The sequence below is a fragment of the Scyliorhinus torazame genome, chromosome 17 (genome assembly GCF_047496885.1).
Source record: "Scyliorhinus torazame isolate Kashiwa2021f chromosome 17, sScyTor2.1, whole genome shotgun sequence".
NCBI lineage: Eukaryota > Metazoa > Chordata > Chondrichthyes > Carcharhiniformes > Scyliorhinidae > Scyliorhinus > Scyliorhinus torazame.
The window spans coordinates 70,040,562-70,055,419 of record NC_092723.1 but is presented as its reverse complement, the minus strand read 5'-3'; the positions used below and the strand labels follow the sequence as shown (position 1 = coordinate 70,055,419).

Sequence of the window (14,858 nt, the reverse complement as noted above, 5' to 3'; positions counted from 1 at the left end):
GCTGTGTAATTCTGCTGAGGAAGCAGTGTGTGTTAAAGGGGAAGTGAAATCACTCTGCAGCATCACGTGATATCAAACATAATAGGATGGATCATAGAGGGGGAAGTTGTTTGCTCTTAGTTGCACCAAACGTCCCTGGTCTGAGCTGCATGATTACCTGCATACCTCATTTACCTCCAATTCCATATTTTTCTTTTATCCCAGCAGCTGCCGCAACACTAATTCATTCCGAGAAGCTCTTTGAGGATTTCAGCAAAACAAGGGCACTATATAAATGTAAGTATTCATACATTTTGTGCTGGTAAAATGCTGGTTAAAGATGACGTGGGTTGCATCACTTTGAGTGGCACTTCCTGGCATGTTGGATGTTTTTGACAACAATGGCAATTCATCTTGCTTAAAGGGGAATTGCTAAACCTGACAGTGTGAAGACTGCATGCCAACATGGTGGCACAGTGGCACAGTTGTTAGCACCACTGCCTCACAGCGCCAGAGACCCAGGTTCAATTCCGACCTTGGGTTACTGTGTGGAGTTTGTACATGCTCCCCTTTTCATTTTTTAAATAAATTCACAGTACCCAATTTTTTTTTTCCAATAAAGGGGCAATTTAGCGTGGCCAATCCAGCTAACCAGCACCTCTTTCGGTTGTGGGGGTGAAACCCACGCAGACATGGGGAGAATGTGCAAACTCCACAGAGACAGTGACCCAGGGCTGGGATTCGAACCCGGGTGCTCCGCGCTGCAGTCCCAGTGCTAATCACTGCGCCACATGCTGTCCTTTGCTCCCCGTTTCTGCATGGGTTTCCTCCGGAGCTCCAGTTTCCTCCCACAGTCCAAATATGGGCAGGTTAGGTGGATTGGCCATGCTAAATTGCCTCTCTGTGTCCAAAGGTTAGGTGCAGTTATGGGGATAGGGCGAGAAATTGGGCCTAGGTAGGGCACTCTTTCGGAGGGTCGATGCAGGCTCGATGGGCTGAATGGCCTCCTTCTGCATGTTGGGATTCTATGAATATCAGCAACGATGCGGCCGTGATAGTACTTTCAACTGTCGTACACTGCTGGATAGTTTCCCACATTGAATAGCACCGGGGCGGCAGAATAGGACAGGGAGGATCTGTTAGGTCTCAGGAGTGATTGAAGTGGAACCAAGGATCCATCTGTTTCTAGGGCAGCATGGTGGCGCAGTAAGCACTGCAGTCTCACGGCGCCGAGGTCCCAGGTTCGATCCCGACTCTGGTTCAACGTCCGTGTGGAGTTTACACATTCTCCCCGTGTTTGCGTGGGTTTCGCCCCTGCAACCTAAAGATGTGCAGGGTAGGTGGATTGGCCATGCTAAATTGCCCCTTAATTGAAAAAATTAATTGGGTACTCTAAATTTATATTAAAAAATGATCACATCTGTTTCAAATGTTAAAGCCACGTGTGGGCTAAAGGGACTTTGAAGCAAGGAGACTGTGGGGAAAGGCTCACAGGCACCAGCTTCTGAGGGCGAGGAGAAGGCTGCAGGTGGATGTAAGTGTGAGTCAGTTCCAGGAGGAGACAGACATCTCCTGCAGGAGGCAGACGAAGGAAAGTAATGGCGGTTGTCTCACAGCTGACTGGTCTCTGGAGCCTCCTGGGTATAACCGTGGCATCTGTTAGCCCACCCACTGAGCTCCAGGCATTGCGAAGATGTGGGAAAGCAGATGTAAGTGAAAAGCATAGAATCATACAATTCCGACAGTGCAGAAGGAGGCCATTCAGCCCATTGAGTCTGCATCGACCGTCCAAAAGAGCACCCTGTCTTTTATTTTTATGTTCACGTAACCCCACTTGCACATCAAGGGGTAATTTAGCATGGCCAAGCCACCTAACCTGCACATCTTTGAACTGTGGGAGGAAACCGGAGCACCTGGAGTAAACCCATGCAGACACAGGGAGGATGTGCAAACTCCACACAGACAGTATTCAAAGGGCAGAATCGAAACCGGGTGCCTGGCGCTGTGAGGCAGTAGTACTAACCACTGTGCCACCATGCTGTCCTAGCTGGAAAACAAACAGATGTTTATGTTAAGTGTCCTTTTTTAAAAAAATTTTTTTATTCTCCTCCTTTTTCACATTTCCTCCCACATTTACACCCATCAACAATAAACAATAATCAGCAAGATATGTCAATCCCCATAATAACAACGATCCCATCCACCCACCAACCCCCAAACCTCAGCCCACATGTTTACATAAACAAATGACAAAAAGGAATCAGGGATTACCCATAGTCACCCTTAATCTACACAGCCCCCCCCCCCCCCCCCCCCCAACTAATGTTCGATGTTATCCAGTTCTTGAAAGTGCATAATAAATAGTGCCCATGACTTGTAGAACCCCTCCGAGCTTCCCCTCAGTTCGAACTTAACCTTCTCAAGGGTCAAGTATTCCAACAGGTCTCCCCGCCATGCCAGGGCACTGGGTGGAGAGGCTGCTCTCCATCCCAACAGGATCCACCTTCGGGCGATCAACGAGGCGAAGGCTATGATATCTGCCTCCGCTCCCGTTTCCAACCCTGGCTGGTCCGACACCCCGAATATGGCCTCCTGGGAACCCGGGTCCAGTTTCACACGCACAACCTTGGAAATTACCCGAAACACCTCCTCCCAGTACTCCCCTAGCTTTGGACAGGACCAAAACATATGAACGTGATTCGCGGCCCCCCCCCCCCGCCGCAACGCTCACACACATCCTCTACTCCTTCAAAAAATCGGCTCATCCTCGCCCTCGTGAGGTGCGCTCTATATACCACCTTCAGCTGTATCAGCCCCAACCTCGCACATGAGGTGGAGGCATTCACTCTCCGGAGCACCTCACACCAGACCCCCCTCCTCTATAACCTCTCCCAGCTCTTCCTCCCACTTTGCTTTGATCCCTTCCAGTGGTGCCTTATCCTCTTCCAGAATAGCTCCGTACACCGCTGACATTGCCCCCTTCTCCAGTCCTCTTGTCGTCAACACCTCCTCCAGCAATGTGGAGGCCGGTTCCTCTGGGAAGCTCTGTATCTCCTTCCTGGCAAAATCCCGAACCTGCATGTACCTAAACCCTTCTCCCTGCTCTAGCCCATACTTCGCTTCCAGTTCCCTCAATCCTGCAAACCGACCCCGAAGAAACAAATCTTTTAGCGTCTTAATCCCCTTCTCTTCCCATTTCCAAAAACTTCCATCCCACCTCCCTGGCTCAAATCTGTGGTTCGCCCGAATCGGCATTTCCCTTGACCCTAAACCCAACCCGAAGTGTTGGCGAAACTGCCTCCAGATTTTCAATGAAGCTATTATTACCGGACTCCCTGAATATTTCCCCGGAGCTATCGGGAGCGGCGCTGTTGCAAGTGCCTTCAGCCCCGACCCCCTGCACAAACTCTCCTCCATTCTGTCCCACTGAGAATCCACCCCTCTGACCCAGCTCCGCACTTTCTCCACATTCGCCGCCCAGTAGTAGTACAACAAGTTCGGGAGACCCAAACCCCCTGCCAGCACCTTTCTCACTCTGGCCACCTTCCCTCCCCATATGAATGAGGTAATCCTTCCCTCAATCTCCCTGAAAAAGGTCTTTGGCAGGAAAATTGGTAGGCATTGAAAAATAAACAGGAATCGTGGCAACACATTCATTTTAACCGCCTGTACCCGACCTGCCAGTGACAGAGGAAGGCCGTCCCACCTTGCCAGATCGGTTTTCACTCTCTCCACCAAACTAGTGATGTTGTACCTGCGGAGCCCTCCCCCACTCCCGGTGTTAAGTGTCTTTAAAAAAAAAGATTGTCCATTCCTACATGAATATTTTAAATTGAGTGAGTGGAAAACAGTTCATTTTCAGTGTGTACTAGCCTGAACTTTAAGAGGAGCTATTCTTGATTTATTCCATCTCACTGGCTGTGTCTGATGAACGCAGGTCTTAGCTGCAGAAATGTAAAATAAATTTATTTCTTTTTAAAGTACCCGTGGAGTTTGGCCTTGTGAACCTATCACCATGTCAGAGGCACCTGTTGCAAGGTTCAGAGTGTTCACTCTCAATTGCTGGTAAGTCTCGAGCTATCCTGTAGTTTATTGCACATCCGCTCTGTGTACAGATAGCATCCTGTATGTTTGAATGGGTTGACAACTTTGCCTTCTCAATCTGCCTCGGCTCCCCTGCTACAGCCCTCTTGCTCAGTATATTCAAACAGTCCCTGCCATGCACCGCGCAGTGTTGTTTGTATAAACGCAGTACGTTAGAACCCTTAGATAATTGGCAAACGGAGCAGAGAGAAGATGAGAAATTTTTCTTAGGTGGCGAGTTGATCCGCAGTTGATCAAAAGGGCATGAAGGCAGATTCAGTTGTGACATTCAAAAGGGAATTGAATAAATACATGAAATGAAAACTTTGCTGAGCTATGGGGAACGAGTCGGGCGTGAGACTACTTAGATAGTTCTTCCAAAGAATCAGCACAGGCACAAAAGACCAAGTAGCCTCTCCTCTGCTGTATGACTCAATATGCATTACTCAAAATTGGATAAGTACACTTACTGCCTTTCACAAGAGGACCTTTTTAATTGTCACAGGTTTTTACCCACAGGTTACATTTGTTGCCATCCTTTACATTATTTAGTGATTGGGTAGGTTGGATCTGCTGTTCAAGTTCAGAATTACACTGGTTCCCGCCCCTGCAATTTTATTTCCTCCCTTATGCTGTGTTCCTTGGGCAACCAGCAAGCTCCCAGTAACTGGTCTCCCTGTGCCTGCCTGGACTGGTGGTGCTTCATCACTGTCAAGCCAGAACCTTCCCTGTCATGATGGTTGCATGTACCCTAACCAGCAGTAGGCACTTTTAGCAGTCAGAACATGTTGATTAAAGCAATTTTATTTTGCTTTCTCTATTTTCCTTATTGCACCTTTCTTCCAGCTAAGGGACAAGCAGACCAATGATGAGGCTTTTACTGGTGCTTGATTGAGATCTACATATTCCCAACAATAGGAGAAACTCAGAGTTGGCAGATCTGACCAGGGCTCTTGGCGTTTGGGAGAAGGAAAGATATATACACACGTTGCTGTAACCTATCACTCCAACCATCTCCCTTTCGTCCCAGATTGCAACCTTTATGCAAAAGTTTGTTCAGTCACAGCAGGCCTATGTAATTACATAGAATCCACGGCACAGAAAACAGGTCCTACGAACATACAAATTAGCAGCAGGAGTAGGCCACTCTGCCCCTCGAGCCTGCTCCAAATTCAATAAGATCATGATTGATCTGATTATAACTTCAACCCCCCATTCCTGCCAATGATTAACCGTCATTTGGCTCAACTAGTCTACACGAGTCTACATGAGTTATCCCCACACCTCATCCAACCCCATCAGCATATCTTCCTATTCCTTTTTCCCTTTGGTGCGAATTCAGCTTGCCCTTAAATGCCTCTATACTACTCGCCTCAACTACTTGTGAGGTGAGTTTTACATTCTAACCACCTTCTGAGGAATGGTTATTTGAATGGTTCAAATCCCACAATGGAAAATTCAGTTCATGGATTAAAAAACTGTCATCAGCAACGATGAGTACAAAATAATCAGATTGTTGTATTCTTTAGGGATAGTTTGATTCCACAATTCCAGTGCTGTGGTTAACTGTTAGCTGCCATCACGGGCAGCACGGTAGCATTGTGGATAGCACAATTGCTTCACAGCTCCAGGGTCCCAGGTTCGATTCCGGCTTGGGTCACTGTCTGTGCGGAGTCTGCACATCCTCCCCGTGTGTGCGTGGGTTTCCTCCCACAGTCCAAAGATGTGCAGGTTAGGTGGATTGGCTATGCTAAATTGCCCTTAGTGTCCAAAATTGCCCATAGTGTTGGGTGGGGTTGCTGGGTTATGGGGATAGGGTGGAGGTGTGGACCTTGGGTAGGTTGCTCTTTCCAAGAGCCGGTGCAGACTCGATGGGCCGAATGGCCTCCTTCTGCACTGTAAATTCAATGAAATCGGAAATGAAATCTGCAACGGTGTAGCAAGCCACTCATTTCTATCAAACTGTTACGAAAAAGCATAGCAAGAATAAAACCAGACACCCAGCCACTGGATTCAGACATGACAAAGGCTCACCCAGCTTAGTGGATCCTGCAAAGTCCAGCTCCCTAACATCTGCGCACTTGTGCCAAAGTTGCTGCCTCACAAATTTGTCAAGCAAACAACCTGACATGGTCATACTCATGGAATCATGCCTTACAGCCAGTCTCCCAGACTTCTCTAAAATCTGCCGGGGTATATTCTGCCCCACCAGGACAGAGTAACTAGAGGTGGAGGCAGCACACTGGTGGATCGGGAGACAGTAGAGAAGTATAATGTCACTGGACGAGCAATCCAGAGCCCAGGTTAATGCTCTGGGAACATGGGTTCAAAACAAACCATTGCTTCAAAACATCAATTAATAAATCCGGAATATAAAGCTACCAGAAGGATGTGGAGGCTTTAGCGAGGGTGCAGAAGAGATTTACCAGGATGTTGCCTTGTATGGAGGGCATTTGCTATGAGGAGAGGTTGTATAAACTCAGTTTGTTCTCACTGGAATGACGGGGGTTGAGGGACGACCTGATAGAGGGCTACAAAATTATGAGTGGCATAGACAGAGTGGATAGTCAGACTTTTTTCCAGGGCAGAGGAGTCAATTACTAGGGGGCATTGGTTTAAGGTGCGAGGGGCAAGGTTTAGAGGAGATGTACGAGGCAAGCTTTTTACAAAGAGGGTAGTGGGTGCCTGGAACTCGCTGCCGGAGGAGGTGGTGGAAGCAGGGACGATAGTGACATTTAAGGGGCACCTTGACAAATACATGAATAGGATGGGAATAGAGGGATACGGACCCAGGAAGTGTAGAAGATTTTAGTTTAGAGAGGCAGCATGGTCGGCGCAGGCTTGGAGGGCCGAAGGGCTTGTTCCTGTGCTGTACTTTTCGTTGTTTCTGTGTTTCTAGACTCAATAATGGTGACCATAAAACTGTCATCAATTGTGGGGGAAAAAAATTGCGTTTACTAATATCCTTTAGGAAAGAAAATGTGCTGTCCTGACCAGATCCACAGCAATGGGATTGACTCTTAACCGTCCTCTGAAATGGCCTTACAAGCCAATCAATTAATGGCCTTGCCAGTGATAACCACAGCCCATGAAAAATAACTTAAAATATAGTTAGCAGTGTGTGGCCCTACATTAACTCCATACCCCGTGAAGACACGTGGTGTTGCATCACTGACGGACACGAAAACCTCCTACTGATTATTTCTACTCCCAACTTCCTGTGAGATCCTCCATGTTGAGCACCACTTGGAAGAAACACTGAAGATAGCAAGGGAATAAGTTATGCTTTGGTTGGAGGATTTCATTGTCCATTATAGAGTGGCTGGTGTGGCAGCTCAACTGACAGAGCTGGCTGGATCCTGAAGGATTGGACACGGTGTGGGGTTGATTCAGAACAGACCTAGCAGCTTAAAACTGAGCATCCGTGAGATGCTATGGGTGCTGAGCAGCAGAATTGTATTCTGCCACAAGGCGTAATCGTTTGGCTTAACATACCCTTCCATTAGCACCAAGCCAGGGGCCAACCCGATTCAGTGAGGAGTGTCAAAGAGCATTCCTATACCTGAAAATAAGGTGCTAACCATGGTGAAGCTCCAACTAAAACCACATGAGTGCTAAACGGTGGAAGCAACATGCTGTAGACAGAGCTAAACAAACCCCACAGGCAAGAATCCGATTGAAGCTCTGCAGCCCTGCTATAACCAGTTGTGAATAGTGGTGAATGATTAAGCAGCTAACCAGAGGAGAAAGCTGGCCATCTTCAATGATGGGGGAGTTCAACACATCAGTGCAGAAGACAAGGCTTGAGCATTTACAGCCATGTTCAGCCAGAAGTACCAAGAGCATAATCCACCTGAGCCGCCTCTTGAATCCCGCAATGTCACAGAACCCAGTCCTCAACTAAATTGATTTGGTCCAAATGGTAGCAAGGAATGACTGAGGGCATTGGATGTAACAAAAGCTATGCACCTTGAAAACATCCTGGCTATACTGCTGAAGACTTGTGCTCCAGAACTTGCCGCACGCCTAGCCAAGCTGTTCCAGTACAGCTACAACACTGGCATCTGCCTGGCAATGTGGAAATTTGCCCAGGTATGTCCTGACTAAAAGTCAGGATGAATCTAATCCGGCCAATAACCACCCATCAGTCTACTCTTGATTATCAGCGAAGTGATGGAAAGTTTGTTGCCAGTTTTATCAAATAGCACATACCCACCAATACTTCCTCAACAATGCTGAATTTATGTCTACCAGGATTGATCCAGACTAATTCCAGCCTTGGTCCAAACATTGGAAAAACAACTGAATTCCAGAGGTGAGCCCTTAACTTGAAGGCGGCATTTGACTAAGTAAGGAATCAAAGAACTGCAGCAAAATTAAAGACAATTTGAAAGGGGTGGGGGAGAGAGTGGAGCATTCTACTGGTTAGAGCCATACCTAACACATAGAAAGATGGTTGTGGTTTTTAGCCATCAGTCATCTCATCCTCAAGACAGGCTGTTGGAGCTCCTCAGGGTGAGGCCCAAGGCCCACCATCTTCAGCTGCTTCATCAATGACCTTCCCTCCAACATAGGTCAGACGTGTTGATGTTCCCTGCTGAGTGCAGTGTTCAGTTCCATTCACAGATTCACAAATACCAAAGCAGCCTGTGCCCACACATCGCAACTCCTGGGCAACTTTCAAGCTTCGGATGATAATTGGGCAAGTGACAATTAAACAAATGCCAGATAATGAGCATCTCCAGTAAGAGAAGCATCAACCATACCCATGATATCAGTGACTATCAATGCCATCATTGAATCTCGTACCATCTACATCCAAAAGAAGCTTAACTGGATCAAACACATGAATACTATGGCTCAAAGAACAGGTCAGGGACTGGGAATTCCACGATGAGTAACTCACCAACCTCCTGACTCCTAAAAGTCTATCCATCTTCAAAACGGCACAATTCAAAAGTGTGATGGAATACTCTCCACATGCCTAGATAAGAGCAGCTCCAACACTCAAGAAACTCAACACCATCCTGGATAAAGCAGCCCGCTTGATCATTACCCCATCCATCATCTTAAATGTTCACTCTCGGGCGGCACGGCGGTGCAGTAGTTAGCACTGCTGCCTCACGGCGCCGATGACCTGGGTTCGATCCTGGCCCCGGATCACTGTGTGGAGTTTGCACATTCTCCTCGTATCTGCATGGGTCTCACCCCCACAAGCCAAAGATGTGCAGGTTAGGTGGATTGGCCATTCTAAATTGCCCCTTAATTGGAAAAAAAAAATGTTCACTGCCTCACAGTAACAACAGTGTGTACCATCTACAAGATGCATTGCAGTGATTCACCAAGCCTCATTCAACAGCACCTCCTAAACCCGCATCTCAACTAAAAGAATTAAGCAGTAGACGTGCAAGAGCAGCGCCACCTGACGTGGAAATATATCGCCATCTCTTCATCATCACTGTGTCAAAGTAACTCCCTAACCAACAGCACAATGGAGTACATTCACCTCATGGACTGCGGTGGACCAAGTCGGTGGTTCACCATAACCTATTGAGGTCAATTAGCAGTGGACAATAAATGCTGACCTTGTCACTGGTGCCCATGTCTCAAAAATGAACAAAATAAGTTCTCAATTTCCTCATGAATTTGTTGGTGACTATAATTATGGGGCTTAGTTTTGGAAGACGTAAATTGAGCATCTTGACATCACTTTGCTCCTGGTTGGGAAGCAGGACAGAAATTTTACTGTTCTATAGCATTTGGAGAAGGGGCATGTGTGATGCCTAAAGGTAATCCTAAATCATTTTTATAGTTTCATAAAAATACTGCGGAAACCTGCCGATTCAGAATAATGCATTCGTACTTGATACAACTGAGGAGTTGATTGACGGTTGTAGTGTTATTTGGCAACAGTCTTAATAATCTTGAGATTCAATGAGCACTCTCGATGAGCAACTACTCACACGAAGTGCAAAGCAAGAACCAACTGTTTTCCTAGTCTTATCGGATAACTTGGAATATCGGAGTGTTACCTGATCCCAACTCAATTTGAATTCTGCAATATCACTTTGTTATTTCCTTCCACTGCCTCTTAGTCCAGGCAGTGAGTGCTGACAGGCTGTTTAACAGCAGAATGGCAAGTTGTCAATCACGAGCAGAACTCTGGACTCATTTCCCACCCTTTTTGCTCAGCAATCCCTTCCTGCTCCACGCAAAAGCCTGTCAATTTGTCACGACAGAGCAACGCCTCGAGCTGGAGTAGAGGTTACAAGGGAGAGAGCTGATTATCGGGAGATTGAAAACAGCACGTGAGTGCAGTGAGAAATCCGAGTGCAAACTTGGAGTTTGGAGCTCGTGAGGTGATGCCAGGATTCAAAAGTGACGCGGAGCAAGTGAAAGCAGCTAAATGGGTGAGTAGGGTTGGGTGCTCCTCCTGCTCTATGTGGGAAGCGGGGAACAGTTCCAGTGTCTGGGGCCAGCATGTGTGCAGGCAGTGTCTCCAGCTGCCGCTCCTCGAGATGGAGAGTATCATAATAGGTATAGGGGATTCAGTTGTAAGGGGAATGATAGATGTTCCTGCAAACCTCAGAATGGTATGTTGCCTCTTGGGTACTCGGGTGGAGGATGTCTCAGAATTGCTACAGACCATAGACAGTGGTCGTGGTACCCATTGGTACAAACAAAATAGGTTTAAAAAAAAGGAATTAGGTCCTAAAAGCAGAATATAGGGAGTTAGGAAGAAAGTTGAAAAGTAGGGCTTCAGAGGTAGTGATCTCAGGATTGTCACCAGTGCCATGTGCTATTCAGAGCAGAAACAATAGGATACATCAGATGAGTATACGGCTGAAGAGATGATGCGAGAGGAAAGCTTTCAGTTTCCTGGAACTTTGGGACCGGTTCTGGGGAGGTGGGACCAGTACAAACTGGATGGGTTTCACCGCGGCGGGACTGGGACTGATATCCTCGGGGGAAGTATTTGCTGGGGTGATTGGGGAGGGTTTAAACCAAAACGGCAGAGGGATGGGAACCTATGCAAAGAGTTAGAGGAGGGGAAACACAGACAAGAACAAAAGGCAAAAAGGGAAATAAAAAAAGTGATAGGCATAAAAATGAAAGGCCAGAATAAAACAGGAACACAGTAAAAAATAATGGTAACGGGAAAAGAAATGTTAAAAAGACAAACCTTACGGGTTTGTGCTTTAATGCGCAGAGCGTTCACAATAAAGTGGATTAATTAATCGCGCAAATAGATGTAACCGGGTATGATATAGTTGGGATTACAGAAATATGCCTGCAGCGTGACCTGGGTTGGGCTGAAAATGCAGGTAATCAGTCTTTGTGAAAGACCGACAAATAGGAAAAGATGGTGGGGTTGCATTGCTGGTTCAAGAGGGTATTAACACAATAGTGAGGAACGTCATTAGCTCTGATGCTGTGGAATTTGTGTGGGTAGATTGCACCCTTAGAGAAACACCAAGGGGCAAAAAATGTTAATGGGGGTTGTAAATAGACCCCCAAATTTTAGTAGTGATGTTCAGGATGCATTTAACAGGAAATTAGAGACACATTTGATAAAGGAACATCTGTAATTATGGATGACTTTAATCTGCATGTAGATTGGGCAGATTAAATTAGTAGCAATATAGTAGAGGGGGAATTCCTCGAGTGTGTACGGGATGGTTTTCTGGACCAATATGTTGAGGAATCAACTGGAGAACAGACCATTCTAGCCCGGGTATTGTGTAATGAGAAAGGAATAATTGATAATCTAGTTGCAGGAGGCCCCTTGGAGATGAGTAGACAAAATATAGAACATAGAACGATACAGCGCAGTACAGGCCCTTCGGCCCACGATGTTGCACCGAAACAAAAGCCATCTAAACTACACTATGCCATTATCATCCATATGTTTATCCAATAAACTTTTAAATGCCCTCAATGTTGGCGAGTTCTCTACTGTAGCAGGTAGGGCATTCCACGGCCTCACTACTCTTTGCGTAAAGAACCTACCTCTGACCTCTGTCCTATATCTATTACCCCTCAGTTTAAAGCTATGTCCCTCGTGCCAGCCATTTCCATCCGCGGGAGAAGGCTCTCACTGTCCACCCTATCTAACCCCCTGATCAATTTGTATGCCTCTATTAAGTCTCCTCTTAACCTCCTTCTCTCCAACGAAAACAACCTCAAGTCCATCAGCCTTTCCTCATAAATTTTTCCCTCCATACCAGGCAACATCCTGGTAAATCTCCTCTGCACCCGCTCCAAAGCCTCCACGTCCTTCCTATAATGCGGTGACCAGAACTGTACGCAATACTCCAAATGCGGCCGTACCAGAGTTCTGTACAGCTGCAACATGACCTCCTGACTCCGGAACTCAATCCCTCTACCAATAAAGGCCAACACTCCATAGGCCTTCTTCATAACCCTATCAACCTGGGTGGCAACTTTCAGGGATCTACGTACATGGACACCTAGATCCCTCTGCTCATCCACACTTCCAAGAGCTTTACCATTAGCCAAATATTCCGCATTCCTGTTATTCCTTCCAAAGTGAATCACCTCACACTTCTCTACATTAAACTCCATTTGCCACCTCTCAGCCCAGCTCTGCAGCTTATCTATATCCCTCTGTAACCTGCTACATCCTTCCACACTATCGACAACACCACCGACTTTAGTATCGTCTGCAAATTTACTCACCCACCCTTCTGCGCCTTCCTCTAGGTCATTGATAAAAATGACAAACAGCAACGGCCCCAGAACAGATCCTTGTGGTACTCCACTTGTAACTGAACTCCATTCTGAATATTTCCCATCAACCGCCACCCTCTGTCTTCTTTCAGCTAGCCAATTTTTGATCCACATCTCTAAATCACCCTCAATCCCCAGCCTCCGTATTTTCTGCAATAGGCTACCGTGGGGAACCTTATCAAACGCTTTGCTGAAATCCATATACACCACATCAACTGCTCTACCCTCGTCTACCTGCTCAGTCACCTTCTCAAAGAACTCGATAAGGTTTGTGAGGCATGACCTACCCTTCACAAAGCCATGCTGACTATCCCTGATCATATTATTCCTATCTAGATGATTATAAATCTTGTCTCTTATAATCCCCTCCAAGACTTTACCCACTACAGACGTGAGGCTCACCGGTCTATAGTTGCCGGGGTTGTCTCTGCTCCCCTTTTTGAACAAAGGGACCACATTTGCTATCCTCCAGTCCTCTGGCACTATTCCTGTAGCCAATGATGACATAAAAATCAAAGCCAAAGGTCCAGCAATCTCTTACCTGGCCTCCCAGAGAATCCTAGGATAAATCCCATCAGGACCCGGGGACTTATCTATTTTCAGCCTGTCCAGAATTGCCAACACCTCTTCCCTACGTACCTCAATGCCATCTATTCTATTAGCCTGGGTCTCAGCATTCTCTTCCACAACATTATCTTTTTCCTGAGTGAATACTGACGAAAAATATTCATTTAGTATCTCGCCTATCTCTTCAGACTCCACACACAACTTCCCATCCCTGTCCTTGACTGGTCCTACTCTTTCCCTAGTCATTCGCTTATTCCTGACATACCTATAGAAAGCTTTTGGGTTTTCCTTGATCCTACCTGCCAAATACTTCTCATGTCCCCTCCTTGCTCGTCTTAGCTCTCTCTTTAGATCCTTCCTCGCTACCTTGTAACTATCCATCGCCCCAACTGAAACTTCACACCTCATCTTCACATAGGCCTCCTTCTTCCTCTTAACAAGAGATTCCACTTCTTTGGTAAACCACGGTTCCCTCGCTCGACGCCTTCCTCCCTGCCTGACCGGTACATACTTATCAAGAACACGCAGTAGCTGATTCTTGAACAAGCTCCACTTATCCAGTGTGCCCAACACTTGCAGCCTACTTCTCCACCTTATCCCCCTCAAGTCACGTCTAATGGCATCATAATTGCCCTTCCCCCAGCTATAACTCTTGCCCTGCGGTGTATACTTATCCCTTTCCATCATTAACGTAAACGTCACCGAATTGTGGTCACTGTCCCCAAAGTGCTCTCCTACCTCCAAATCCAACACCTGGCCTGGTTCATTACCCAAAACCAAATCCAACGTGGCCTCGCCTCTTGTTGGCCTGTCAACATATTGTGTCAGGAAACCCTCCTGCACACACTGTACAAAAAACGACCCATCTAATGTACTCGAACTATACCTTTTCCAGTCAATATTTGGAAAGTTAAAGTCTCCCATAATAACTACCCTGTTACTTTCGCTCTTATCCAGGATCATCCTCGCCATCCTTTCCTCTACATCCCTAGAACTATTTGGAGGCCTATAGAAGACTCCCAACAGGGTGACCTCTCCTTTCATGTTTCTAACCTCAGCCCATACTACCTCGGAAGATGAGTCCCCATCTAGCATCCTCTCCGCCACCGTAATACTGCTCTTGACTAGCAGCGCCACACCTCCCCCTCTTTTGCCTCCTTCTCTGAGCTTACTAAAACACCTAAACCCCGGAACCTGCAACATCCATTCCTGTCCCTGCTCTATCCATGTCTCCGAAATGGCCACAACATCGAAGTCCCAGGTACCAACCCATGCTGCCAGTTCCCCTACCTTATTTCGTATACTCCTGGCATTGAAGTAGACACACTTCAAACCACCTACCTGAACACTGGCCCCTTCCTGCGACGTCAAATCTGTGCTCCTGACCTCTATACTCTCATTCTCCCTTACCCTAAAACTACAATCCAGGTTCCCATGCCCCTGCTGCATTAGTTTAAACCCCCCCAAAGAGCACTAAC

At 46.8% G+C, this 14,858-nt stretch overlaps 1 protein-coding gene across 7 annotated transcripts in view; it reads left to right on the top strand.

The window, feature by feature from the left end:
- Positions 1–14,858, top strand: part of LOC140393937 (sphingomyelin phosphodiesterase 2-like) — a 99,910-nt gene that overhangs the window by 26,993 nt on the left and 58,059 nt on the right. For 4 of the 7 annotated variants that reach the window (XM_072480593.1, XM_072480597.1, XM_072480594.1 and 1 more), the window contains exons 2-3: positions 208–276; positions 3,961–4,044. In XM_072480593.1, coding sequence (XP_072336694.1) covers positions 3,995–4,044 — 50 coding nt within the window. In that variant the 5' untranslated portion in view covers positions 208–276; positions 3,961–3,994. Of the gene's footprint in view, positions 1–204; positions 277–3,960; positions 4,045–14,858 lie in introns of all 7 variants that reach the window. The other 3 variants (XM_072480598.1, XM_072480596.1, XM_072480595.1) reach the window with 1 other exon arrangement.